General features: G+C 44.5%; 1 protein-coding gene across 1 annotated transcript in view; it reads left to right on the plus strand.

Moving 5' to 3' along the window:
- The first annotated feature begins 267 nt into the window (after positions 1–267).
- acap2b (ArfGAP with coiled-coil, ankyrin repeat and PH domains 2b) overlaps positions 268–1,289 on the plus strand; it is an 18,322-nt gene continuing 17,300 nt past the window's right edge. The window contains exon 1 of the mRNA XM_013910124.1: positions 268–712. Coding sequence (XP_013765578.1) covers positions 660–712 — 53 coding nt within the window. The 5' untranslated portion in view covers positions 268–659. The remainder of the gene's footprint in view (positions 713–1,289) is intronic.

Below are 1,289 nucleotides of genomic sequence, written 5' to 3' on the forward strand. Positions count from 1 at the left end.
TTCCACAGCAGTGAATATTATAGATACTTTGAAGGATGCAATAATATCCTATATTCTTAGTTATTACTGGATCTATTTGTGAATTAGTTTATTCATTTACCGCTTATGTAGAAATAGCAAGGATTGTTGGGTCAAACCTTATTAAAAAAGTCAGTAATGAACTTTCATGAGTAGTTATTAGTTGTTATATAGTTGTCATATTCCTGCCTTGCGCGCTATTTTGTGAATTACATTTCAATACGTCCTCAGCAATGGGGCACATGCGCACTGGCCGGTGGATCCCTCTCTGACCACGACAGACGATCTTCGGAGTTGTGTGTGTGTGTGTAGTGTGTGCGCTCCACTCCCGCTGGCTGCTATGACCTAGCTACCGGACGACACTTTCCGTTTTTCCACGCTGACCCTTCCGCCTCAAACTGCAGTCCCCACACTCAACGTTACGGTCGTTTATGGTCGCATTACCGCCACTTTTTCATCGTAGCTGCTGGCCTCCGGGGCTAGCTGGCTAGCAGAGAGGGGGTGACGGAGTGGAGCCAGCTGGTCGGACTGAGAAACGGCAGCGTTAGCAAACAAGCTAATTAGCGAGAAAGACTCAGCCTGGATTATTGCCTTTAATCAAAAGAGAGCATAGGTCTGCGGCTTCACCCACTGCAGCAAAAATGAAGATAACTGTGGATTTCGAGGAGTGTTTGAAGGACTCCCCAAGGTTCAGGTGAGTGATGACAGCCAGGCTTTTTTATTGTCCCGTCCGCTGCTTTTTTATTTATTTATTTATTTATTTATTTATTTATCTCAGGGGTAAAAGTATACAGCTAGCCGCTTGCTAAACCCTCACGCCAATCAGCAGTAAGTAGCTAGCTGTTCGTCGCCTGCTACTTTTCTATTTTTGTCCCTAAGAGAGCTGGGGCCAGCCTGGGAGGCTGCTGCTGGGACGAGGAAACCAAACAGAGACTCGCTGAGAGTCGTGGTGCAGTGGAAAGCTGCTCCAGCGCCTGTTTTCACCCCCAATATAAATTATGTAAACATAGTAAAATACATTAAATATGAACGCAGAGATTAGAGTCTGTCCCAGGATCCTTGACTGGCATGACCCTGCTTAATAGTGTATTTTTTCATGACAGCCAGCTTTGTGTTTACTGTGCGCAGCACTGCATCTGTAATTCACTTTTCTGTTTGATCACACTTATATTTCTAATTAGAAAAAAAAGACAAATCACTGGTGACTTTAAAAATAGTGTTACCGTCCATGTGACGTGTTCTCTGTGTGGTCACTTCTGAAATCACCCCCC

This window comes from Pundamilia nyererei, unplaced genomic scaffold (genome assembly GCF_000239375.1).
Source record: "Pundamilia nyererei isolate P.nyererei 1_Seehausen unplaced genomic scaffold, PunNye1.0 scaffold00036, whole genome shotgun sequence".
NCBI classification, from domain to species: domain Eukaryota; kingdom Metazoa; phylum Chordata; class Actinopteri; order Cichliformes; family Cichlidae; genus Pundamilia; species Pundamilia nyererei.